We start from the raw sequence: 25,589 nt of genomic DNA, 5'->3' as shown, positions 1-25,589 counted from the left end.
GTTACAGAGGAGATCATTGAGGTATGTAGCTTTACATTAAAATAAGGGTTAGAACCAGAACTGGACATGCCCAAAGTTTACTTTTTGAAAAATATGACTTTGAAATGTGAATCTATGTGGAATCAGAAATGTTGTTCTATTCTCTTTCAGCTTTTAATATTTTGAAATACAGGATATAATACACTTTTTGGAATAGAAAATAATGAAAGTACATGGTAAAATAATGCACTTCGCTAATGGACATAGCCAGTTGTGGTTCTAAGCCTTCCAAAATATATGTTACTCCCTTATGAAATAGTTACAGTTTTATTGTATACCAACTATTGCTTTATTGGGCAATACATTAGGCGGAGGTGCCGTATTTAACGTTAGCTTTGGACATTTAATTATTTTCTTTATTTTCCACCCGTAATATCCAAAGCTAACACTAAATATGGCGCCTCCGCCTAATGGCCAGGTCAGCAACATGTGATGTCCAAATATCTAATCAGAAGCACCAAATCATGGTTTTGAACAAATTTTGCATCTCTGCAGTGATGAGAAATTAAACACACAATCAAAATTTCCATTGTTGAGGTCATTATAATTTATTTCCTGGCTCAGAAACGAGTTACATTTATTTGACTTACGGTAATAAACTGAAAATATATCCAATGTTAATGCTATTTTAGTCCATATCATAGCCAAATAGCAACATTTAACCTTATTACATTTGGCCTATATTATAGCATCTGTCAGATTAAGCAGAATTAATCTTTAATTTGCAAATGGAATAAATAATAACCTTCAGTAATGCCTCAGCTCATGGCAATACTGATAAGCATTGGGGTGGTGGCTAATAACGTTTCCTTCCAATTGAATTCTACTATTGCAACGTTTAAAGAAAACCCAATAACATACTTTTATGGAAGTTTGAAGGAATTGGTGTTGTCACCTTCATCCATATTTTCCCCTCTCCCTCTTTCGAATTAAAATTTGATGGAAGTTTTCTGTTTAGAAATGCTATTATTGTCCTCCTCGCCGTGTAAAATAAAAGGAGTGGAATCATTTCATCTTGAAGTGAATTTATATTTTGTTCCAAATTACAATGAACACAAATTATTCTTTTGAAATTAGCAGTGGTACTACAAAAACTGTACAGGTATAGCATTTTGAATGCTGGTCCTTCAAAGAAAAGTGATGAAATTAAAAATAATTTAACTTGTGACTTGTATCAAAATTTGATGAATTTATAGTTTCCGAGTATTAAATATATCAGCAGTAGGCATCAGTATCAGAGATGTCAGTATCTTACTGTTTTTGGAATTGATTATGGCATCATTGCAGAAATAGGTCATAGTGTACAACATTGCCATGCACACATTACAGAAACATTTCATACAAATTTCAAACTTGTCAATGTTTCACATTGTTGTATATGTAATAAAAGATACTTTAAAAAAATAATTCAATATGCTCACAATAGGTATAGCAGTTCTTGAGATCGATGATGATATTTTGATATGAACACACCAATGACAACGTGATGACACATAGATCATTATATTCCCTTGGTACTATTGACTAACCTAAATTTACTGACCTTATTCATTCCCTCCTGAAATCATGACCCAATTCCATTCAGTTTATATCATTTCTATCTACTGAATACTAACATACTGAAGATCTGCTGGTTCCTAATTGAGCAAACCAAAAGTTCAATGATGTCCTATAAAGGAAAGTCTGCTAGGAAGCTGACCCCTTCCTCCCTTAAAATGTTGACAATTCAACCTGAATAGTCAACGACTGATATTTTACAAACATACCCCTTGACAAAAGGATTTTTCGTTTATATTTATAGGACGTCATCAAACTTACGATTTTTTGCCCTAACATTAACAACTTTTATCCTTGTTGTTATCCATTTTGTTCATGCTTTAGCTTCTATATGGTAATGTTGATAAAAAGGAACTATTTTTTTTATTTACATAACAGTAAAAAGTGATATGTTACATCAAAAAGTACCTTTTTTATAGGGTATTTGTATATGTGTAAAATATGTGTAAATTGTAGAGTTTAAAGTCTTTAAAACTTCCTTCGCTCGCGGTACAAAAATGCGCTGATTGATGACCCAATCCATGCTCATAGCACAAGCTGATGGTGGCCATCTTGGAGGGAAAACAATAGATGTGGCATTTAAGACAGAAACATCACCATATGTTAGGGGTTAGGTTTAGGGGTCGTTTGTCTTAAATGTCACATTTACTGGGAAGCTTGGGAAAATATTCATTATTTCATAATCATTTCAAATAAATAAAATAAATGATTATTCCTCATTTCTCATTCACTGTTACTGGACATCCAAGATGCCACGGGGGCCATCTTGGATGCACAGGTGATGTAATATTCCCATTTATGGGTTGTGCGTAGGAAACTGTTAAAACATCAACCATTTATCTTTAGGATGATACCTTGTTTTGTTTAACTGAGATTCTGCTGTAGAGTTGTTAAAACAAAAAACAATATTTGTTTATTTTGTTAGATTTCATCACCTTTATCACAAAACAAGTCTGGCCAACATGGGGGTACACTTTGATGCATCATGTCACACATATTGATGATATACAATGTACCAATTTACCTTATCATGTTATATATTTACAGCAGGAACTGAAATTCATAATAATAGTTTACAATTCCTTATAATATATTGATTTACATTTATACACAATTTCTATTTATACAAATTGAAATATTCATAAAAATACAAGAATACAGAGTATTTTGAAGTGAATTACGATTGTAACACAAAATCCAATTTGTGATTGGGAGAACACTTCAGCTACCCAGGGATTAAGCTGAACTACAGCCCAACCCCTAAATTTTGGCACTATTTAATGACATTTTGAATAAGGTATCCTGTGAAGATGTCAGGAAGACATAGCTTCTGCTACTCAGTGTTTTAGCTACAATCTTGTGCGAAAATCGTTGGGACAGATGATCTTTTATAGATCAAATTCCTGTGAATTGAACATAAAAGCTGAAAATACATGATATGTTTCATAGCTCACATTCTGTACTTGTTTGCTCCCCTCCCCTCCCCTGGAAACAATGTTGAAGCAGACATTGAGCGCAACCACTTTTTACTATTTTTCAGCATTCAACATTGAATAAGGGGAGCGGGATGCGTAAAATAAACAAACTGTCCCAAGCATTTCGCGCGGGATTGTAGAAGACTTTTGAAAAAGGCACAAATCTGTGTACAAAAAATGGAAGACAATTTCAAATGCACTTCTGCTGCAAAGTGGTCATCAAAAAAACCAAAACCTTGAAAGGCAGTGTTTTTTGTCTATGCCACTTCGTGTTCCCTAAAAGATATTAAAAGATAATAATCTCTGCTACTCACAGAATGTGGTGGCAATTAAAAGGTTGCACCTTTTCTACTCAGGGACTAACATCATCTACTACAGTTTGTCCACTCTGAAGTACAAAGTGACAACGCGCGCGTAAACAGTGCGCAGTGCTGTGTCTCTGCTGCAGGTATACGTGCCTTCAAATTCGGTACAGTGTGTGCATCTGCGTCAGTACTTTGTACTTCAGAGTAGACTGACTGTAGTGGCTGGTAAAAATGCAAAATGGCAATTGAATGAAAAGTTTCTTTTCAAAAATTACTGATAAATTGAAGAAAGAAAGTATTTACGCTACTTTAGCTATTAGCCAAGAGACAAAGATATTAATGAAATAAAATTTGTACCTGTGCTACAAAGTGACATTACTTTTAAAATCTACAAATCTTTGAAAATTCTAAAAATAGTTGAAGATATTTCTGCTAATAATAAAAATTAGAACATCAAACATCTAGAAACACCACAACAGAGTGATCAAGATTCCTGATAAGAATTGAAATATTTCTGAGTAAGTACCAGAATAACTGGATCTGAAAAAGAACCCTTTCTACTTTATAGAAGCAGAGATTTGTTCAATTATTTTGAGATTTTGCAACAATTTTTAGCTTTTAAAAGTAATACATTTGAAAATAAATTTCTGGTGCTTTTGATCTTTAAATGATTTAAAAGGCTCTAAACCAAAATTAAAATGTTCCCCAAATATTTTGTACATACTGTAAAACCCCGTCTACAAGCATATAGCGTGCTTCTGATGCAAGCTACATTAATCCAGTCGCCATTATGGAGTTTGAGCAAATAAATTACGGATCCAAGCATATACAAACAAGTATTATTTTAAGACCGATCTATTGTATTGGTATATTAACTCTTGCTTCGAATTAATTAAGCTTTTATAAAAAACACTATATATGCTTGTAGACAGGGTTTACGGTATTGGGAAAATCCGATACCAGATTGTTATGTAACAATAAATAGACATAATAATACATATATTTTAACAACCTTCAGCCATTAATGGTCCTTATAACTACCCCGTTGATATTCCTTGTACAACGTAAAAATTATATAATCATTATAATACAACAAAATATACATTAGTCTGTCTATAACACAAGATGTTTTATATAAAATATATTTTACATCCACTAATCACAGTATTGTCCTTCTTTTTAAGCTTATTTCAATGATACTGTTTATGTGCAAATTGCCAATGCCGGCTAATTTTGTTTGAATTTTCTACAGACATGTTTCCTCCATCTAGATCCTGAGTACATGTAAATCAATACAATGTGAAGTAATTCATTTTACTATTTTTAGAAAGTCAAATCTTCACACAAGCAGGGAGTAGAAGTAAGCATGAGCCAGGATCCATGCAAAATTATGCATCAAGATGTATAGGCCAGTTGCAGAGCGTCATAGGGGCAAGGGGGAACATATGCCCCCATCAATTTGTAAATTTTGAAAATCCCATATGAAAATTGCCCCCATCAGGGTCTGTGCCCCCCCGATAGGATGACTCACACTATGCCACTGATAGAGGCTCAAACTGACAATCAGAGAGCTGCCTTTAAATGGAGGGACTTGACTTCAGTTCCATAGTTGCAGATTTAAAGTGTGCATATTTTGTAACAGGAATCCTGCATTTTATTTGATCTCTCTTTGTGCAGCAAATTAAAGACCCATCCAGTTGACCAGGCAAACTTATACACACTTCCACAAGCACAATATGCAACTGTTGAGGTCTATATCAGAAACTTGCAGCCTTGCTATAGTTACTGCAATATATGCTCATTTACTTTCTTTGCAAGATGGTTGCATCAATCTGCTTGATGCCAGAGTGAAATGCTGACAGGGAACTCTTGGGAAATCCACAGACAGAATGGTTTACTAATATCATAGGCCTAAAAACAATCATTGCTGATTGGCATAGCAGGCACTTATGTGAGGGGGAATACTAGGGTTGCACAATTCTTGCTATAATGTCTGAACTCTGAAATCTTTTAAGATTCCTTCCTCTCATGTTGATTTGAGAGAAAAACAAAGAAATCTCACAAATGCCTAATTGATGATATAGACAGTCAACTATCATCAGGTCATAATTGAAAGTTGTGACTCCAGTTGTGACAAAGTTGACTTTAGTTACCAACATCGGTAATAACATGAACCAAAAAGTGTTTCAGGTTGACATGATTTATTTAATCACAATTTAGTTGCCAACCCTAGAAAAAAACATTTTCCTCTAACTTTTCAAAAAACACACCACACATCATGTTATGCCAATCAAACAATATTTTAGGCTAGCACTAGCCCTCATTTAAAATTCTTTGAAATAAAAGCAAGAACAAAATATTCTGCCTACTCTCTAGTTCACCTGACAGTACCAATTTTTACCTGTTATCTTCCATTTCCACTTTAGAACTTATTTGATCATACTCTAAATTAACTCTGGGTCCTATTTAAATTGCAGAATGCAGACATAGACTGTATATTTTGTGTTTCACCACATATTTGGAAGTGACTTTAGTGCTTTTATGCAGTTGCACAACAAGCATGCAGAAAAATCACCCTTGTAGACGATAATGCGATTTGATACCTGCAAATTACGGACCTGTGTCACTACCAAGCTTGACGTGAAACAAAGTATGTAGAAAGATAGTTTTTGCTGTGAGATGTGATGTTATTAGGCCAAAAAAGTTTGTCTCAGAGCTGCATTACAGTGGCTAATGTGCAAAGGGTGGCTGAGGCCAAGTGAGGCTACAGCCCCCACTTTTGTAAGGGAAAATTATAGATTACGGTGAGCAAAGAGAGTCAAACATTTTTTAACAAACCTGCGCATGCCACTGCAAGTTCATTTTTCGGTACATATTTGCCTTTATTAAGAGAAATTGTCCAATTGGGTTTTTTTACATTTTGTATATTCTAACAAAAATATTGGTGAAAATATTGTAAAAGCATTTGGTTGGAAGTATTGTGTGATTAAAATACTTCAAATTAGTGAAAATATTTATCTGTATAAGAATACATGTACATTTTGAAAGTTTCAAGCATTTCACATTTATTTTATCTTCAAAGCTCTGAGACATACTTTTTTTGGCCTTATGAGGGTTTACCATCATATGTGATGTGATCAAGAAAAATCAGTCAGAAGTCTGATATATTGATTTTGAGATATAGCCAAACAAAGGAAATTCTTTCTGTTTCCTATTGTTTTGGAAACCATTCAATGGCTCATATCTTTGGAACAAATTGTCCATTTGTAATGAAGGTTTTGTGCAAAATGTAGCTTTGCAAATGCTTTAAACAATCATGTTAAAACTGAAAATTGAATATACCCAACTTCAGACTGATTTTGCTTGATCACACCACATATAAAGAACAGCTTGTACACTTCAAAAAGAACCTGATGAGCAAAATGTTGGTCCCAGTTTGATATGCATAAACTATTTTCAAAATTCAAATAAATAATGTTGAAAAAGATCAACAATAAAAATGCAAGAGTTGGCTCAGTCATATTATAGGTCAATTGCATACTCTGAGTTCTCTAACAGTATTACAGGTTTCACACTCCACCTCACAACACCAATGAAATCTGCAGTTACAGCTTTCTGTCACTCTTCTCTCCAATGTCTGGTAGCCTCTACCGCAACACATCTCATCGCAATTGTCCGTACAAAACCTTCCGTGCGTTCCCAAAGATCCGTGTCGTGAATTTGGCTCGCAGTAATCCGGGCCTGCTCTGAGGTACACAAGATCTCCTGCGCCAGGTTTGCGATTGCGCTCTTGGATGGGCCGTAACACGCCACGTTTTTTAGAGTATCTCATATGGTAGGCTTGTTGATATTTGGAGTAGATTTGTTCTCCAACAAGACGGAATTTAGTCATAGAATTCCAACATACTTTAGACGTACATGATCCAGAGACACCATGGCACTTGCATTTTACTTCCATGCTCTGTTCTATGGCCTATAAAGAAAATAAGAAATATAATAAAGGAATTAAGGGAATGTCTGATCTGAAGAGAATCAATATGCTATGGATGATTCACTTTGATGGATGATATAAGATTGAGAAATCCTTACAAATCCTCAGGACTTAAGCTGGGATTTTTTTTTCCAGGAAATTTCTAAGAAGTAGACTTTTTTTAAAGTTTTAAAAATTTGTAAAACGTTTTTAAATAAACTAACTTACATATATGTATAATTTAAAATGTGCAATTTTAGGCACATTTTAATTAACTCAGAAAAGTGGACAGGGGGGATTGGGAGTGCATAATTTGCATTCAACCCTGCTGTCTACAATAGTGTGGGGGTGGGGTAGTAACTACTTGCAGAAATATACTATTATATTTGTCAAAATTAAATCAACAACAAAGATATATATGACCCTGGTATATGACAAACATGTAGAGCTTACCGTGTCCCCTAAATGACCATTTAATAATTCAGACATATTTGTCAACACTTATTACTGATGCCTAATATAATTATGTAATCAATTTTGAGTTAATTGACAAAATTAATAGATTGATGAGCTTATCAAGGAGATAGTACAGATAAAATGATAATTGTTATGAATGGTTAGTGACCTATTATGTATGTGACACTTACAAAGCCAGAACACAGTATCTCATATCAAGGGTTTAGGACAAGAAGGCCTTATCTGCAATAGCTGCCAGATGTCATATTTTTTAAAGATGTATACAATATAGAATACAGAAATTGCCAGGGAGAAATTGATAAATGGTTATAGGGCAGCTATTGCAGATAGGGCTTTCTGGTACTAATCCCTCAACAAGCTCTTTAATTGTAGATACTGTATTTTCACTTTGGAGGTTATTTCAATATTCTTTTTCCAGATAGTCTTTGTGACATTGTGAGTTACAAGGGTCAGAATAATGACATATCAACCAGGATCCACTTTGTACACACTTAATTTGTCAATTTTTTTTTGTAAAACAAATAAAACTATAGAATGACTGTATCTATCAAAACAGATGCAACCAAAATGCTGTTAGAACAACCTGTTAGTCTGAAGGGTCATTAGTCCAAAAAGGGTTAAAGTGAGGGTTTCAGGCATTTTATGTTAGGATTAGCATAAGGTTAGGGATGAAGTTAGGGTTAGCATTAAGGTTAGTGTTATGGTTAGGGTAAGTGTTAGGATTAGAGTTATGGTTAGGTCTTGGGTTAGGGTTAGATTTATGTTTAGAATTAGAGTTAATGCAAAGTTTAGGATCAGGGTAAAGGTTAGGGTTTACAACTAAGTTACTGGATTTTGGGACTAATGACCATCGGACTGTCACCCAAAAATCTTATTTGCATTTAGTGACTTAGTGGGGATAAAAATGTGCCCCTTTAATGTTGGACATGTTGGAAAAAATGGAATTAGTCATCCAGAAAAGATATGGAAAATGTTGATTTAATCTAAACATTAGCAAACAAGGGGGTTGGATTAACGAGGCTTACCAATTGCTTACTGAAATATCAAATGATCTGTGCGGTTTAATACTTCAACTTTTGAACTTGACTTTAATCTGCACAATCGTATAAGGAGTTGCCAATATAATGCTTCCCTGCCAAATAAACATGCATGAACACAAGAACCACCCAAAACTGTGTGTGTTTGTACTTTGTATGTTTAAGTCACTATCAGTAATCCATGCAAAATAGTGGCATAGGGGGAAAGTTAAATTTCTGAGGTGCATTTCTTTTAATGCCTTTAATTTGGCATTTTGACCCCAAAATGGACAATTCCCTGATTTTCGTATTTTTACTAGGGGGAAAGGGGTGCAGGAGGGTGAGGGCATTCCCTCTGCCCCATGTTCCCACCACTTGAGAGCAAATTGAATGCTGGATGAAGCCCAGCTCAATCCTTCCCAAAATGGGTTGTTTTAGGTGGGAACAAAGCCAACATTTAAAATATGCTAGCTCTCAATTCTAACTGAGTCAAATATGAATTTCACTAATAGCTTTATTTTCAAAACACAATTAAGTCTCTCACTCTGCAGACAACAAACTCAAAATAATTTTTTTTTAATTCAAAAATTTCATAATTGTACATTTTCATGACCATATTTGGAATCAGCATGAAAAATGCATTTAAGTACAGACAAGCCTAGTATTGGTTCATTATAAAAAATATCTCAAAACGTGGACATTTTTGTTGAAGGCTATGACTAGCAGGCAGAGCATTAAGCTTACCATAGTTATGATATTACAAGCTATTACACTTAGTTAACCTGATAAAATCATCTATGTAAAGAATTAAAGAAATTGTGAGATAACACTTTAGACAAATTGGAGCCACAGTGCCCCAAGAAAATGGCAAAATACGATATTTATATTGCCAGCTTTTGAGCAAAAATCTTTGCTATTGATATGGACTGGTACCGCCCTTTTATGTATTTAATAAGTTAATTGATAACATCTTGAGTTGTTGTACTCAGAAAAGACTGCCATTTCAGGCGAACATTTTCACTTACGGTAATTCATTTTCCAAACAAAGATATACAAAGATCACACCAACAGCAGCTGAGGGCATTTTGGTTTGTAAAAAGCGCCATATTTTCAAAGTTAAGGTCATTTTGGTAAAAATGAGTTAAGGCTAAAAAAAGTTTAATTGTTTCTCAGAGGGTTAATGTCATAGATTCATAACAATATTGACGAACCAATACCATAAAAACTTGATAGTTAGCAAATGTGCTTACTATAAAGCACTTTCGAAAACATGAAATTGTACCAAAGTCTGGTGCTTTACCAACTGAGCTATGGGATTGAGACACACATTCGCAAGTTTAGTTGTTCGCATATAACTATGTATATCGATGATTTGCTCAAAACCCTTTACAACTTTGTGGATGGAACTTTTCATGTTTGCATGTTTTAAAAGCGCTCGATAGTAAGCACATATGCTAACTATCAAGTTTTTACAGTAATATGATACAATTGAATTTTTTTTATTTCAGAAACATATTCTCACCTTTCTTCCTGCTTCATAATTTTTCAGTGTCATCTTGCTAGCCGCATTCTTTCCATCCTCAGATGCATCTACGAAATCCCGGGAGAAGTACATCCCAAATCGGATGTCATCGGAGCATCCGCCCCATTCCCATTCTGTTCCCTCTTCTTCTTCCAAGTCTGTGTCTATCCTGTTATCACAGCCACATTCCACTATTTCTCCGGAACCACATGCTCTTGTGACTGTGAATGTTACACCTGCTGAAGTGATTGCTTGTAAGAATGCTATCTCTTTGTTTTCTGTATGGTGTAAAACAAGAAAAAGGGGGAAAACATGAAATTAGCAGGTCTGGAAATGAGTGCTGGAAAGGATCAAATTTCCTACAGAGATGGCAAAACTGCATACAATTTTGGGTACATTTTCTTTATTTTTGGAGGGGATATAGTATTTCCCTTGAAAATTCCCAAAAGTAAGCTTCCTTGATTTTCATACATACATACATAAATTACATTTATAAAGTGCATTTCAATCTTATAAGACTGAAGTTTCGATGCACTGTTTCCAGTCCTGAAAACGATGTTCCCTTATCTTAGACATTATGTGACATGTTCCCACAAAATGAGCGTAAAGTCCCAAGTTGGTGGTCAGTTTCGAGACCTTCCAATTGTTGAGTTGCTGTTCTTTGTTTGAAGACACCTGTATAGTCAGTGGTATGTCCTCTTGTGCATGGGGACATGCTGTACTCTCTATTCAATTCTGTCCCCATTCACAAAGGACATACCACTACCAATACCAATCAAGCAAAGAACATGTCAACTCAACAGTTGGAACATCTCGAAACTCCCAACTTGCGACTTTACACTCATTTTGAGGAAGCAGGACACATCGTCATCATCCCTATATCTATGTGTCAAAAATTGCCGTGATAGTACAACGAATCCTCTCGTTTTTCAAAAGCTACGCATGGCGATTTTGTTCGAGATAGGCCGAGCGACTCAGGCTAAGCATACCATTTACATGATATGAGATATCACACAGAGCCTGCCGCATAGTTTCTATTCTATGATTTGTGCATGATGATCAGTACCACATTATGGTGTTGCCATTATAGAAAATTTGATTTGTTGTCAGGAGAAATGCAGGTTTTGTTTCCAGTACACTAACTTGAAAAGCAATACACTAATTAGCGGGGCCTTGCTGTTTGCTGTGGATATATTTTACTGCATTTTATTAAAAATTAAAAATTTTGAAATCCAAAGTAAAAATTGTAATATATTCAACTATTTGAGAAATGAATTATACAAAGGAACCTGTGTAAGATCCAGCTGCTGTATCTATAATTCAATGTACATTATCGACTTTCTTTATCTGCGTCAATAATAGAATTTCGATTTCAATCGAATTGAATACATGTCTCCATTTTGAGTTTGTACTACACCTCTGAGCGATCAGCGATCGATTTCTAGCCAATCAGATACGGTAGGCCTCCTTTTCTTGCGTTCGTTGAAATACCAATCGCCCGTCGCTCACCAACGGAGTATTAAGTTTATATTTATAACACTGGCTGTCGACACTGTGCAGGACACATGTTTGGTTGTTTACAGGATCATGCTATCCAATCATACATATAAATGTAACATCCATCTTTCATGTACTGGCTTATGAAATGATCAAATCATCCAATGTGTTGGCGATATGTACATCCTGGGTTTCCTTTGTACTATATGTTATCCAGTACAAGCTCACACAATAATCTTGGTATTTACTGACTGAGGGTGATGAGAAATGTTTATGTCAGTTTTGGAAATGTTAAAAGTTTCACAATAACAATTTGTTGCTAGGACATACTTCTATTCTAGGGCAGTAAAAAATAAATAAAATTCTACATTGCACTCTTCAATCACTCTTCTTTACTCATATTAATTTAACACTGCAAGATTCCTATTGGGGCGCCTGCACAGCTGCACCATCGGTACTTGGTTGGTACTATGGGATACCAGTGCAATATTACTGCTGGTGTGTCCTGTGGAGTATACTATGTAGGTACTTTGTGTGCACCAGTCAGGTACCTTAGCGACGGTGTACCTGTGTAGGTGACTGCAATATTAATCCTGTAGTGTACCTTTTCTCATATGGGGACAAATTCAAAAGTAATTCTTCTTTTTTCATGTTACTTACATTTTTCTGATTTCAGACTTTGCATGCCAAAAGCACTTAGTGTAATTTTAATATGAGGCAAGTTTAACGAAGTACAAAATTGTTACACTTCATGCGTATTGAAATGATTTGCAAAGGTTTTGCTTTTTTTTGTGCTTTATGTTGATTTATGCATCTTTTTTCCCATAGTGGGTGAAATGTTACCTATTAGTAGTGTTTTATCAGTATAATCTGCGAACATATTGAACCAGATTGTCAAATGTATAAAATAATTCCTTTATATATTTCATTGTAAGTTTTAAAAAGACTATATAGATTGACATTCATTCAGCTATCATAATAGCTTCAGTGCCTTAACCTCATCTTTCAAGATGTAAACTTGTTTGGTAAACATCCAATACTATCTGTCCATAGCCTTTAGTCAGTTTCCTCCCTGACGCCATTCCCTGACTCCCATGTTCTTTGTTAAGCAGGTCTGAGATAGGGCACCTCAAGTATGAGACACTAATCAGTAAGAAACTGATTGATTGGGTTAAAATCAAGAACAGTTTAAGGTTGATTTCTAAGAAAAAATAGATATTGAAATGAAGAATCTTTTGCTTTCCTGATTACTTCACCAAGATAGCAATTTCCGCTGATATGTTTGTTACAACATACTTTCAAAACATTGAAGGGCAGAACTGGTTCAGTTCCCTCTGATCACGACGTCCAAACAGCAAGTATGTAGCAGGAGCATTGAGCGCATCAGCACAAAACATATACGCAAAAGCTTTAGGTTGGTCAGTACCATGATGACTGGCTATTGATACTTGACTGCTTGGGATTTTGCCACGATTCCAAACTAGAGCTATCTTCACAGTCATATTCCAAGAAACAGTATACCTTTTAGAGGGAACCTTTCACAAATTTACTTGTAGTTTGAGTTAAGGTCAGTGAAAAGTGCTAAAAGTAATTTTTCAATGAATTTTTCCACAAAATGTATTGTTTCTTTTTTTTTGTGATGGTTTTATTTTCAAGAAATTTTGCAAGTGGATATTTGAGACAGGAATATAACATTGTGTGAAACTATATTTCATATTTAGAGTTACTTTATCCTGAACATAAATTCCAAATTGTAATTTCACTCAATTTCAAATTTCAAACTTGCCCCATTTCTAAGGGTAAGGGGCTGTGCAATAATTATGAGCCCCGGGGGTAAAATTTCAAACAGCTCGCCAAAAATCGCTTGCCCCCCTCTCGGCCTGCCAAAAATCACTTGCCCCCCCTCTCGGCCCGCCAAAAATCTTGCGCATGCCAAATTTTTGGGATCCCAATTTACAAACCTTAAATGGTCTATATACCTGTTATGAAAGCAGTAGCAGGAAAATTTGCATATTTAAGCGCTTCCGTACTGTTTTCCTAAGCCTTTTAGAATGTGTGCCAAAAATCGCTTGCCCCCCTCTCAGCTTGCCAAAATTGCTTGCCCCCCTTTGGCTCGCCAAAATTTCTTGCCCCCCAATTTTACCCTCCCCAGGGCTCATAATTATTGCACAGCCCTAAATTTGCTCAAAAATGTTGAGCAAACAGGCATTTTGAACTTGGTGGTGGTGGTAGACTTCCCATTGTGCTCTTTTTACGGCAAATTTTGCTCTTTTATGGCAATTGTTTCAAAACATTGACCCATGTCTACAGAATTTTTCAAACCCTATCCCACTTTTGCTGGTTTTGGACAATTTGTCAAGGCATGCCTATGTCTGGGGATTTTCAATAAAAAACCTATCCCCATGTCTATGGATTTCTTGTGAAAAAGACCTATTTTGGCTTCATGTTCCCCATCCCCATATACTTCAAAATTGAAGTACTCCCCAGTAAAAATAAGATTACTATCTATACTATTTGGTGTTCCTTTAATACCATGGTGTACAAACCTATATATCCCACTCTCTTCATAACATTTTATGTGCAGGATCATGTGAATTTTGAAATTTGATTAGTAATAAAATTATTCGAAATATCATCAATGTCAGTTTTGACTTTTCTCTGCTGTACTCAAATGAGTGCTACAGGTGTACCGTGGATGTTGTACGTGCCAATGAAGTTTTTAAGAACGACTATTGGTAGTAGGCACAGCAGCTGATAGGTGTATCCCATCATGCTCTGCAGTACCATAGTAGAACTGCACATGCCATAGAAAGTGTACACAAAATCCCTCACTTCAACTTTCAATTACTCGCTTATATCGGGGAGCTTAGACTTTTATTTGAAAAAATATGATCTCTAATGTATTGTGAAACTATCCATAGCTCTCAATATTTAAGCAGCTCTTACTTATGGTTTGAATGTATATTTGCTATGGAGCAAGCAGATATACTGCAATGCATGATGGGATACTCCCTTCAGCTGCTATGGGTAGTAGGCTACAAAATTATGTAGGCCTACTGTAAATTATGTTGGCCTACTATAACAGGTCTGAAGTTCAACATAATCAGCCATCATGTATTGTGGTTACACATGTAACAAATATCATTAATGTTTAATACAGACCATTAATCCCTGTTGATTTTCTAAATAGGTTACATTTTAGAAAAGGGCGTATGATGTGTTATTGTTATCCAGCAACAAGTCGCTGAGCAACCAAAGTCTGACCAATGAGATTGCTTGTATCTGGTTGTTTTGGAAAGAACAACCCAGTTCATTGGTCAAAAATCAGTTTCTCATTACTAGTGATTGAAGTATAAATTTAGACTGCTATGTGATTGAACTACTGTTTTCTCATGATTATGAAAGAAATGCACCTCCTGAAAGCATAGAGACAATGTGAGCATACTTTGGAAACCACTTGTTTAGTGATGAAAGACAGGATGGTTTTGTGTTGCTAGGCCTATGTTTTAGGTCTATGTGAAACAACTTATTAATCTACATCAAAGTAGGCCTATTCCAATAGGTTAAAGTGATAAATTTGGCAAAGTACAGCTGCATGTGAGAATGACCCTTCTCTTTTCTCAAGAAGCTTGTAGTTCAATTCAGTTCATTTTGTTCATCTGGAGAAATTGCTTGATCCTAAACTCATCATTACTTTGCATAGGCAAAACCCTGAGACAGTCCTCTAGTACAGCATTTGAGAACCTTTCTGTTACTTTTTTTGTAGATGCTGGAAGAACAAACCAGTGTGTAATGTTTTAAACATTAGTAAATGAGGGAGCAGCAGGACACTTGTATAAACTGCCAGTCCAATGGGGGAGGCGAATGGGAAGGGGGGAAATTTAACGAAAATGGTAAAAAAAAGTACAAAAAAAAGGTATAAAAATCTTTAATATCAGGGTGGCCAGTATCTCATAGGGGGGACAAGACTTCTCATAGGGGGAAGCTCCTCCACCCCTACCCTTTGGCAACAGCGCGGAACTTAAGTGGACCTTTTCAAAAAAACCTATATTGACCTTTTTGGACTTGGTGGACATTTTGTCAATTTTGCTCCCACTTTTTGACCTTTTTATTGGAAAAAAATAGCAAAAAGTGGGAACTAAATTGGGATGATATATTCTGTAAACATTGAAGTACATTTTTAATTGAAATAATATTCATAAATATTCATAAATGGGTGCTTGACAGGGGCACTGAGGCTTCCAATGAACTTTTTATAGCTCCTTGGATGTTCTAATCAATTTAGATGTTCACCTAATACTACCCTTCAAAATTGTGATTTTATAAAATATGACAACACTTCATCCTCAGCTTAATTTTGCACACAGGAAAGATATGAAATATGATAATCCAATCAATATTAAGTATTCTTTTAACAACTTCCTCCTCTAGCCTCCACCTTGCCTCTGTCAATTTTCCTTCCACCCAGTTCCATGTGCAATCAGTTGTTGTGTTGACCCTTATAAGCCCTGAGTAATCTCCTATCCCTTTTTAGTATATCCAAGGGTCGCCTTTTAGGTGTCATAATAAATTGTGATTTAAATGCCAAACAAGAAAGTGATGTTCTATTTTACCATAGATCGTCAACAATTTTTTGACGATCTATGATTTTACTTCAGTCCGGGACTTCAGTATAAAGTGCACATACTATTATAATTCATAGTGACTATAGTGTACGTGTGTCTCATCTCAAGTTGAGAGTAATGCCATGCTGGATTTCTTAGTGGTAGATTCAAATCGCGCACTCTAACCTAAGACGCTGAGGTGTATACACATGCGTAGAAGGGCGATTTGTCTGTACGCTGGCAACTCAATCGCAAAAACGCACTGATTCAAGTATGCCACTACAAAATCCAACATGGCGTTACTCTCAACTTGAGATGAGACACAGTATAGTTTGTCTCTTCTGATGTCATTTTGGACTACACCACTGTTTTGTGAAAGTGGTATTTAAAAGCTGTGAAAATGCAATGGGGTGAATGATTTCAAATTAACCATATAAGTTCTTAACCCTAGGGTCTTAGTCCAACCACAGACCATATTTCTGGGATATGAGAAAAGACCCTATTTCTAGGGTCTGTGGTCCAACAAACCCCAACAGCCTGGGTGCATTCCCTTCAGAAGTGCAGGGCAGGCAGCATGTAGGGCATCTCTTGCCAAACTATGCCAATAGAGGGTTAACCCTAAATGTCCAAGCTGTTTGCCTAAGTGGAAGGAAGTAAGAGGGAAAGGAAGAAGATGAAGGGAAAAGTTGTTTTCCCCACTCTGAATTTGAAACACCGACCCCTCAGGTGCTAACCACCACACCAGGAAAGTAAGTCACACGTGTGACCATCGCCCCGGCTAAATCTTTTGTGCCTGTACGCACTCACGTTGGATACATAGAGCTCAGACCATTTGCAGTGATAGAATAGGGGCAAACAATACTACATGCAGGATTGCAGAAAAGAGATGAACCATGATGCAATTAACATTTATATTGCTCATGAAAATGGAACAAATAAACATCTTGTTAGTTCCACATGACCAGTAAGACTAAGAAACAATTTTGCAAATTACTGCAATTATTGCAACAAACTGCTCCCCAAACATGACAAGATAGCTGTGGAAAGACCTTTTAGGAAATTTAGCTTCAAAGATCAAAAGTTTTATGAGTGCAACAGGCACCTATTATTTGCTTACCCCCACTTAAAGACTCTGTTATTATTCTATACACTGTTTCCAAACAGATGGGTCCCAGGGTCAAATTGTGAGGTATCATATCTCACTTTAAAGATGGGTAGTCAGATTTATACATATCGTGTTTTGCACCTCACATTGAGGCCTGTACCACAATAATTGATTCTGAATTGAGTTATATAACTCCCTTCCTTTATTACACTTAGAACAGTATGGCTGGTATTGCGGTAACCACCATAGGGGATGAGTCAGGGATGTGTGGGATAAAATTTTAGTGGGATTATGAGAAAATATGAGCTTTCTTCCAATGTCAAAATCTTGGTTGCAATAGGATAAAGTGGGGGAGGCGAGGCTGTGAATCTGGTCACGCACCTTTAATAGTGTTCATTTATTGGCTGTATTTTTGTAATGACTTTGTAATTCCTTGTTCCTGGAAGAAAGTGTAAATGTACTGTTGCTTCCTTTAACCCTAACGCGCACAAAGCCACTGCACATGCATGCACCCCAGGCAATATGATGACATGATCACTTTAAGTCATTCACACGGTTTCTTTGGCCGGGCCAGGGAAACACCCATAGCTACCGGTTGCCGGTGCTTGGTGTGCAAGGGGTCTGGGGTTCGAATCCTGAAGGAAACCAACAACTTCTTTATTCATCTTCTCTCTTTTTTGCTTCATTCCTTCCTTTCCATTCGCCAAAAGCACCATCAGTATTAGGGTTAATATCGAGCAAGCAAGTAGGTGTAGCAGGTTTGATTCAAAAACCACTGGGATATACCCTAGTGTAATGGGATTACAGTATAAGTTCATGGACTGTCAATCTCACCAATACCTGGAAATGAGATGACACTTATTAACCTAAGGTCTACCATCAAAATCGTTCCCACCCTAACTCATCGTTGTTATAATATAACAATAACCACATCAATCCTCCTACATCAAAATCCTACTGAAGATCCATTTAAGCCTGGTATCTAAGTGGTTCCTTCCTTAACTATCTTTTTCCTTGACATTGTCAGTGGATACTTATCATATCATCACTTTATTGCTAATTAGTGTGTAAGCTACATACTCCACCCAATGGCTTAACCCTATATACTGACACACCTGAGTCATGAGACAGCCTCCTACTTAATGATTAGATGTACCATCCACAGATTTTGCAAAAACCAGCTGATTTTAAGAGCCTCTGAAAATGTTATGTATTTTAGAAGCCACTTGACCAAAAATAAGTATGTTTGTACTTATTTGAATACATTTTTTGTGTGGAAATCAAATATATTCAAATGAGAATGCATGTTGATCATTTATAACCAATTAACCATACCCTATAGACCACTTGACATGTGACGTCATTGCCCGGCAGTATGCGCACGCATTATGGAACTTTCCATTGTTCTTTGCCCTGCAGTGTGCGTGCGCATCGTAGTCTGTTCAGGGCGTGTGTATTTTAAATCTCCAACCACATTTCATATAGTACAAAGAAAGCCATTGAACAGTGAAGCGGTTCGTTCGGGCATATCGACAGACCAATCCCTCGCCTTTGTTGATAAACAATGATGTCAAGTGGTCTATACTTGCACAGGGATCAGCCAACAAGATGAGTTGGTCTAAACATGAACCTCCAGAAAAAGTGTCAAACTTATAAGTGGTAGTAAGAGTATGAGCGGTGCTTACCAGAAATATTCTTACGAACTATCTTAAAGTCCACCATATATCATGTAAGAGTAGACCCGTGTCCAAGTTAGATGGGTTTTGTTATGTAACTGCATTGTGCCCAACTCATTGACATTCCCATCAAACAGAATCCACAATTTGTTGAAATAGTGTAAAATTGTGCAGAAAATGCATTTTACCTACGATAGGAGTTGCCTTATTCTATAAATATAGAAGCATCAAAAGTGATTTTGTTTAACTTTGCTTTAGTTTCGAATATCTTTAAATTATAGATACATCGATAATTAAACGTCGATCAGGAGAAGTTTAATGAAGGGCAGACAATATACATCCACAAGTACATGTATGTTCAAATTCTAACTTGAACTTATTTAACATCATGCATAACCTGCTTTATCTGCTATAAAATATCTCTCACCTACCAACTCAACTCCAAACGAAATTTAAATAGGTAATAATTCTGTCATCAAAGTTCGAAATCATAAACCCCTTTTTGCGGCAATTAAAGAAAATATGCTGATACAGAAATTCTCTCAGGTAGTCCGCCATAATGAATGAGTCACCTAGTTGGTGGATCAGGAAAACCCCAATGCGCCAGTCTACTAGACCTATAATACCTCTAGACTTTACCTGTCTTGGGCAATCAGTGTTATAACTTCAAAATTATTTTGCACTATCATTTTTCTGTGAAGGATGGTATTACTATTAACCCCATGAGAACTACCTGCGGATTGGCCAAAAAGAAGTTTTCATTATCAATTGGACCAATCAGCAAAATTGTTAGAATAATTTCACCACACAAACAATTAGGGTGAATTATTTGCAAAGCTCCGTTCTGATTGGTGATTAAAGTGAAGATATTATGTAGTTGACCAATCAGAGGCAATGTTAGATCGGCAGGTAGTGCTCAGAGGGTTAAAGTGCAAAGGTTTGCCAATTCATAACAAATGACAAAGCCAATTTCAAGAATAACTAAGCATGTTTGTACTAATATTTATGCATTTTTCATGCAAAATTCAATTTTTGTAATGAAAATGCACAATTTTATTTGATTTTTGGTATGTTTTGGACTTGTTTGTGATATTTTATGCCATTTTTGATCAGGCCCATAACCAGGATTTATTTGGGGGCTGATTTTGAAAAAGTGGACTTTTTTTCAAAATTTGGACTTTTTTTTGACCAAAAAGGCATACAAATTTAAAAACCCCTATTTTTTCACTAGCTACACTCGCAAATGGGACTTTTTGGGCATTTGGGGATGTGGGGGGTGTTTTCCCCAGCCCCCTGCTTATGGGCCTGTTTTTGATACTGGCAAAGAAATGGTAAATAGTTGGCCAAATACCTGCATCTTTTCTCTATCCAATCAATATTCCACCTGTCCATATTATTATTGTTGACAGGTGCATGATGACTTTTGGATAGATAATAGAGTCCATCTTAAGTGAGGATGTGATTGACCCATGATGACCTCTATAAGGGGGTAAACCCCTGAAGGACATTCACTCAGTCTCTACATAATGTATCATATCCTAAGGCATGTGTGATGTAATATGGTTTGAATCTGAGAGATATAGTGAACCAAACAAGATTTTTTTCGTTTACTTGGGTATATCACTTAATGTTTTTGTTGACATCATACAAGCATTTGTTTTGCTGTGGTTTTGATTTAATTGATGATTTGACTTGGGGTACAAGCACTTTAGAATTCAATAAAGAAATTGCTATAGTTTACTTCATATTAGTTAAAATCTTCTACAAATGATATTGAATAAATTAAGTACCCTGCTTTCATATGCTTTTACAAACCCCATGCTCATATCATGTCAATTTAACTATGTCACAAGGTATACATTTTTTTTATCTTAAAGTTCATTTAAAATGCATTTGTAACATATTCATCAGGTGCAGTACCTGATATTTGATATGTGTAGATTTCCTATTAGGAAACACAGACCAGATGAGAAGACCTGAGAGTGACCTAACTCATCACTGGAGACAAGAATGTCACCAGAAAACAAACATACAAACTTTATGCTCAGCTAGGGATGGGCAATATGTGATGTATTTGATGAACAACACATAGGCTGCAAAGTGTCTGGACTTTGTAAATTTTCCATAAAACTCTAAATAATATAAGAATGCTGGTCCCTTATTTTTTGAAGTGCAGTAAGTTGCATTTGGGAGGACATAAAATAGGAGAACCTGTTAGTGACCTCATCATTGAAAAATAAAATAAAAAGAGAGAATGTCATCAGGAAACAATGTTATAACACTGTCTGGACAACCCGAAATATTTTGAAAGTGGAAATTTTTGTGTTGCAGTAAGTTTCATACAAGAGTGGGTATCCAATGTTAGGCAAGCCAAAGTTTAAACTATTTTAGAATATTAATTACATATGTCATATTCACTTTAAGAAATGCCACCTTCTGGTCTTTTTAACAATGAATATGGTTATAAAATGCTGAAAACAATGTCATATCCTAGAAAAAATAATGTGACTATACAGAATAAATACCCAAAGCAAATGATTAAAGTTAAATTCTTATTTTTATTCACTTCCATAAAGATCAAAATCTATTTTAAGAAAGTGAGTTCAGGAAAATGGGTTAAGTGAGGAAAATTGGGTAGTCTAGAAAATTATTAAACAGAGAAGCAAATAAAGGTGAAATTATAACACACTTTACAAGAACAGAAGTTGTAAGGAGGTAATAAGGCACATACAATGCTTTTCCATTCTTCAAACAAACCATTCTTGAAATGCAAAAATATGGTGTTTGAAAATTATTATTTTCACAGTCCTCCAGCGTGTACTTTAGGAAATACTTGTGTTCCACTTCCATTGGGTGTATGTGCTTTCTCTGAGACATTTTCTGGTTCAGGAAAGTTCACAAACTTCTGAACATAGTCATTTTCTGGCTTACTTACAAGAACAAGTTGAGGCTTCAGTCATCACTGGGTGCATGCATGATTCCTCATGGTTTCATGGTTGTATGCTTCACATAGCTACCCATTCCCAGTGGATGACTTCACTTGCCGTTTGCCAAGAGAAAAATCGGACAGGATTCATTAACTTTTTGTTTGTTTAAAATGTTTAGTTGTTTGTTTGTCAGTCTTCACTAGCACCAGACTTGTTTGGTAATAATGTTTGTGCGGCCACATCTTGATAGATTGGGTATGTGTGACACGATCTGGTCCATGGGGGCCAAAGGCGGCACATTTGAAATTGAGATAAAGGCAAAAATATGGAGTAAAAAAACCAATAAAATACATAAGAAAATAGACATCACGAAACTCCATAACTTTGGAACCAAGTATGCTAGACCTTTAGCGTTTTCAGTATATGATAGCCTAATGTTTGTATATTAAGGTAATAGTTATAGTAGCTCAATTTTCAAAAATGCCTCCTTTGGCCCCCATGGACCAGATCGTGTCACATATGTGAAATCAGTGAAAACAAGAATGTTCAGTTTTGTATACAGTCCCATCTCAAGTACACATATAAAGTTCCTAGGATTGAAATAGGGACCCATTTGCAATTTGCAGTGATGTAGATTTCTTTTTGACATTGGGGGATGGGTTTGGAAAAAAATCCTTATATAGTGATTTCAGCACCTTTTGGCAACATAATAAGGTTATGGTACAAATGCCATACTGATGCAAAAGCGGAACAAATTTGTGTGACGAGTGCAAATATTTGCACTTTTTAGGCTAGAATGGCCAAATATGAAGTTAATTTGGTCAGAAACCCACATACATGCATCAACATGGGGAGGGGATGATTGTATGGATCACCCCCATATTAAAATATTTGGGGGTTATCCTCCATCCCCAGGGGATTTACACATATGGTCATTTGCCATATTTCTATCCTGATTTCTAAGCAAAATGATAAGTTCAAAAAATATTAAACTCTTTGAGAAATGCTAGTTACACCTACTACAGCTCGATGCTAGGCCTGTTGATGCCACATGACCAACCTCTACACTTGAAGCCAGTGAAACCTAATTAGGGTAATCATGGTAAATACCTATTAAGAAAGATTAAGAATTTATATGAATCACAAGAAATAAGACGCTGCTAAGACTACACTCAACCAATTCATGTCATCATACAAAAGACAATTATGGCCAGCACGCGGTCTGAATTGTCACAAAGTCGTCATCAGAAACAGCTGTTAAAGGGGCAAGAGGGCGTGTAGACATATCACATGGATCATACCAATGGCTGAAGAGCTTCACTTGTAGGATTAGTTCATCCGATGACAGAAATGGCAGGAAATCTTGCCCATGCCTTACTCTGTCAACTAGATACATTGTGTGTGCCAGGGCATCATTGGGCTATTCCATTTTAAAATCCACATTACCCCTGTGGAAGATTTAGTTAAAGTCTTCCACAGAGGGAGTATGCATTTCAAATAGAATAGACAGTTGGGTAACTTCCATTTGAAATACTCACAACAGTTATGGAAGATATAGGTAAAGCCATAATACAGGGGGAATATGGGGTTCAAAATGATTAACCCTGACCAATTACATTTGAAAAAACATACTCCCCTGTGGAAGATATATCCCATTTGATCATTCACTTGGTTATGGTAATGTTCGTTATCAGGTATCAAAAGTTAAGGCAGAATTCTTTCATTACCATCTTTGTTTCAGAGTTTTACAATAATTATTGTTCATAACAGAATTATCAATCTGTCTTCTTAGCTTCCCTGGCTCCTACTATCTTACAATTCAAATCTGCTTGTAAAACTGACAAATTGCAAGCTTTATAAGCTTTACTCATCAAACTTGCCATTGACTCTGCTTATTCATTGGCTAAAAGAATCACAAAATTTATCTTGAGATATCTGATGCTGATAGATAATAAAGGTTTCATTAGTTGGAGCCAGAAGTAGAAGTTGTCATTAACTTTTTGTAAGAAACTATAAACAGTGAACCCTGGGCAGTGAACCTACCATGCAAAATTGTAATAGTACTAAAATGAGAGGATTGCCATGCATTTTGACAATTATTGTTTCAGTGGTGACCAACCCTGCTATTAATAACAAGAGATCTGACCACTGTGTGTGGCTGCTACTTATATCGACTGCTTATTGCAAGAAGTGGGTAAGTGCAAATAGCTGCCCTGTGAACATTTGGCAATTTACACAGAGTATATTGTACTCATCTACACATGGCAGCTATACATGGCAGCTATTGCACTTGCCTACTTCTGGCACTGAGCAGTCGATATTCCCATTTCTGAATGGTAGGATCATGGTGTGAAGAAAGTTGATCTTTTCTTCGTAAAACACAGCTAATTTACAAGTGGTCACAGAATCAACAGCAATCATGTTTTTCTGATCATAAAAGCATCTCCTAACCTCCAAGTTAAATCAGGGGTTAGTCTCAGCCCTCGGGAGGTGAAAGGGCTCCCCACCTGTCCGATTCTATACCCCCCTGGCTTATGCTATAGTAAAGAGGGTAGTAATGACAGTCTGACAGCAAACCACTCGTTTTGGAAGAGCACCATCGGAAACCCAATAGGTGCCAAGCTCCGTCAGGCCATATACTTGATATCCTGTCCATAGACTATCAACACACACATACGACACTGAGCTATTTAACCAAAACGTCATATCTATGAACAAGTACTTTTTCCCCCTTGCTTGAGGGGTATTGTGTGGTTGATATGCATTTCAATGCAAACATGGGATCCAAGGCTGATTTGAATTAAATGGGGCATGGGGTAAAGGCAGACTAAGTCAGGTGTGTTTTGAGAAAACAGTTGCCTTTCTTTGCCATGTCTTACACGGCTTTTGTGGATATCCCACTGCAATGTCAATTTCATAACATGTCGGTGAAGCATAATTTGGTGATGTCCGTCCTTCGCTCAAATTTTATGTACATTATCGTAATAATCGTCATACCTCTCATATCAAGTAAACAACATCTTGTGTAAACATAAACATTCTAAGTCTTTAAGCAGTGGCTCTTTGATACTGATCCCTACCATGCCCCCTATCATGCCCCCTAGTTATGACAGGAACCAGCCCACTTGTTTATTCACAGAAGTACATGTGCACTCCTTACCCCTGTGAACAGTGTCAGAGTATATTGTTGTTGCCATACAAAGGAAAAGTCTGTGACAACATTTCCCCATTTTCCTTTGTATGTTGGACATTCTCACAGCTTTCCTATCATAGCATGTAATGGAGAAGTGATTACTTTTAACATGAGCCTAAAATGTGCCACAGATTCCTTACCATGAACATAGACCATCAAATTTGATGGTCTATGCCATGAAATACGTATCAAAGTGTGAATTATTGCAATGGAAGGATTTCATTAT

At 36.1% G+C, this 25,589-nt stretch overlaps 1 protein-coding gene across 1 annotated transcript in view; it reads right to left on the bottom strand.

Moving 5' to 3' along the window:
* Positions 1-6,752: 6,752 nt before the first annotated feature.
* Positions 6,753-25,589, bottom strand: part of LOC140159023 (protein Wnt-7b-like) — a 61,992-nt gene continuing 43,155 nt past the window's right edge. Inside the window, exons 3-4 of the mRNA XM_072182345.1 lie at positions 10,362-10,639; positions 6,753-7,349 (exon numbers count right to left, since the gene is read on the bottom strand). Coding sequence (XP_072038446.1) covers positions 6,906-7,349; positions 10,362-10,639 — 722 coding nt within the window. The 3' untranslated portion in view covers positions 6,753-6,905. The remainder of the gene's footprint in view (positions 7,350-10,361; positions 10,640-25,589) is intronic.

Source organism: Amphiura filiformis, chromosome 8 (genome assembly GCF_039555335.1).
Source record: "Amphiura filiformis chromosome 8, Afil_fr2py, whole genome shotgun sequence".
Classification (NCBI taxonomy): domain Eukaryota; kingdom Metazoa; phylum Echinodermata; class Ophiuroidea; order Amphilepidida; family Amphiuridae; genus Amphiura; species Amphiura filiformis.
This window is presented reverse-complemented; position numbering and strand designations above follow the sequence as displayed.